At 35.8% G+C, this 2,499-nt stretch overlaps 1 protein-coding gene across 2 annotated transcripts in view; it reads left to right on the top strand.

Moving 5' to 3' along the window:
• The window catches only part of LOC107692800 (signal peptide, CUB domain, EGF-like 3), a 121,520-nt gene that overhangs the window by 39,972 nt on the left and 79,049 nt on the right, over positions 1-2,499 (top strand). For both annotated transcript variants that reach the window (XM_016491996.1, XM_016491995.1), the window contains exon 3: positions 1,121-1,246. In XM_016491996.1, the coding sequence (XP_016347482.1) occupies positions 1,121-1,246 (126 nt within the window). The remainder of the gene's footprint in view (positions 1-1,120; positions 1,247-2,499) is intronic.

The raw sequence follows: 2,499 nt of genomic DNA, 5'->3' as shown, positions 1-2,499 counted from the left end.
TGTCTGTCTGTGTCTGTCTGTCTGTCTGTCTGTCTGTCTGTCTGTCTGTATCTGTCTGTCTGTCTGTATTTGTCCGTCGTGTGTCTGTCTGTGTCTATCTGTCTGTCTGTCTGTATGTGTCTGCCTGTGTCTGCCTGTGTCTGTCTGTATCTGTCTGTCTGTGTCTGCCTGTCTGTCTGTCGTTCTATCTATCTGTCTATCTATCCATCTGTCTGTCTGTATCTGTCTGTCTGTCATTCTATCTATCTATCTATCTATCTATCTTCTGTCTGTCTGTCTGTCTGTCTGTCTGTCTGTCTGTCTGTCTGTCTGTCTGTCTGTCTGTCTGTCTGTCTGTCTGTCTGTCTGTCTGTCTATCTGTCTATCTGTCTATCTGTCTGTCTGTCTGTCTGTCTGTCTGTCTGTCTGTCTGTCTGTCTGTAGCTATGCATAGATTTAGACATTTGTCACACTGCAGGACAATCTAAGCAGACTGCAAATAATATAATATATAACAATCTGATTATATTTGTGTATATTAATATTTAAATGTATACATGCCAGCATTCAAAAGTTTGTAGTTGGTAAGATTTTGTTAATGTTTTTGAAATAGTCTCTTATGCTCACCAAAGCTGAATTTATTTGGTTAAAAAATTCAGTGAAATCAGTTAAATTGTGAAATATTATTACAATTTAAAATAACTGTTTTCTCTGCGAATGTATTGTAAAATGTGATCTATTCCAGTGATCAAAGCTGAATTTTCAGCATCATTACTGCAGTCTTCAGTGTCACATGATCCTTCAGAAATCATTCTAATATGCTGATTTGCTGCTCAAGAAACATTTCTGATTATTATCAATGTTGAAAACAGTTGTGCCGCTTCATTATTATTATTTTTTTTGGAAACTGTGATGCATTTTACTTTTCAGGATTCTTTGCTGAATAGAAAGTTCAAAAGAACAGCATTTATTTGAAATATAAATCTTTTGTAACATTCTAAATGCCTTTACTGTCACTTTTGATCAATTTAATGCAGCCTTCCTAAATAAAAGTATGAAGTCCCCAAATCTTTTGGCTTCAAAAGAGCAACAGTTATCTATGATATCAGCTCTTTAATTTTTAATGTGACTGTTCTTGCAGATATCGATGAGTGTGCCAGTGAATATAATGGAGGATGCGTTCACGAGTGCATCAACATCCCCGGAAACTACAGATGCACGTGCTACGACGGCTTTCGCTTGGCCCACGACGGACACAACTGCCTGGGTAAGCCATCGCTGCTTTACGTTTGGGACAAACAAATAAAGTGTGTGTGATGATCTGCGTCCTCTCAGGACTTCATCCCACTCTAGACAAACAAACATTATTGCTGGAACCCAACTTCTAACGGTTGATACTCAGGCGTGTCTAATCAAACTCCACACCGACCGCGACTGAGGCCCAGAACGCGTCACTCTATCCTCCGTGTCAAAACCAAGCGGTTTGTGTGGTTAGCCGATAGAAGAGGGCGATAAATCCGTCAGATTTGGGCTGTGACTGCTGAGCACACGGTTCTGTGGTATTAATTGTATTTTCAGACCGCGTGAGCTCACGTTTTTGACATTCGGTGGTTCGTATGCCCAGCCGTTGCAGGTCAGTTGAATCAATCTGAGGGGAATGTGTGTGTTTGTGTGGGAGATTTACATCGGGTTACAGTCTTATACTGACCTCGGCGCTTTAACTCAAAACAGATGTCCAGCACGTCGAACTATCAGTCCAATGAAGATGTGAAATAGCTGCTTTGCTGTGATCAGTGGTTTTTCACTCAGTGTTTGTGTGGGTTATGTGGGTTTTACTCGTGCAGAACACTGCTATTTCAGACCTTCATAGACATTTAAAGGTCCCTTCTGCCAGTTTTTGAAACACATTTTCGAATATTGAGGTTTTCTCTGGCAGAGCTCGAAGCAATCTGATTGTTATCCGAATGACAGTTGAATTCGAGAACTGACTCCCATTTTGCCCTTTTTTTATTATCAAAACGCAAAATTAATGATGCAATTATTTATGTTGTCACACAATGTGAACATTTAAAATGGTATAATATAGTTTAGAATTTTTTTAATCTTTTTATTTTATTTTTGGAAATAAATTGGTATGATATGTTTTATACTGTTTGGACAACTTTCTCCAAACTTTATCAATAAACAATATCACCACGTTTTCAGATTTCAAGTTTTTTTTGTTTTTTACTTTATAAAAATAAATATTAAATTCATATTTGAGACAAATATTAAATATGCTAAAGAAAAATTTGGGATAATTTAGATCATTAAGGCTAATTAAAATTACTATTCAATGAATTTTACATTTAATTACATATATAAATGAACTTCAAATGAGCTAAAAGTAAGAAACAGTGACCTTTAAATATTTTTTTTAAAATATTATTTAAAATTATAAATAAAATAATGGAATGTGAGTTATTGTATTAAAATACCATATAATATTATTAAATAGTTGTTGTTATTATATTATTATTA

The sequence above is a fragment of the Sinocyclocheilus anshuiensis genome, unplaced genomic scaffold (genome assembly GCF_001515605.1).
Source record: "Sinocyclocheilus anshuiensis isolate Anshui unplaced genomic scaffold, SAMN03320099.WGS_v1.1 scaffold871, whole genome shotgun sequence".
NCBI lineage: Eukaryota > Metazoa > Chordata > Actinopteri > Cypriniformes > Cyprinidae > Sinocyclocheilus > Sinocyclocheilus anshuiensis.
Note: the sequence above shows the minus strand (reverse complement) of the source record. Positions and strands in the feature narration are given on the sequence as shown.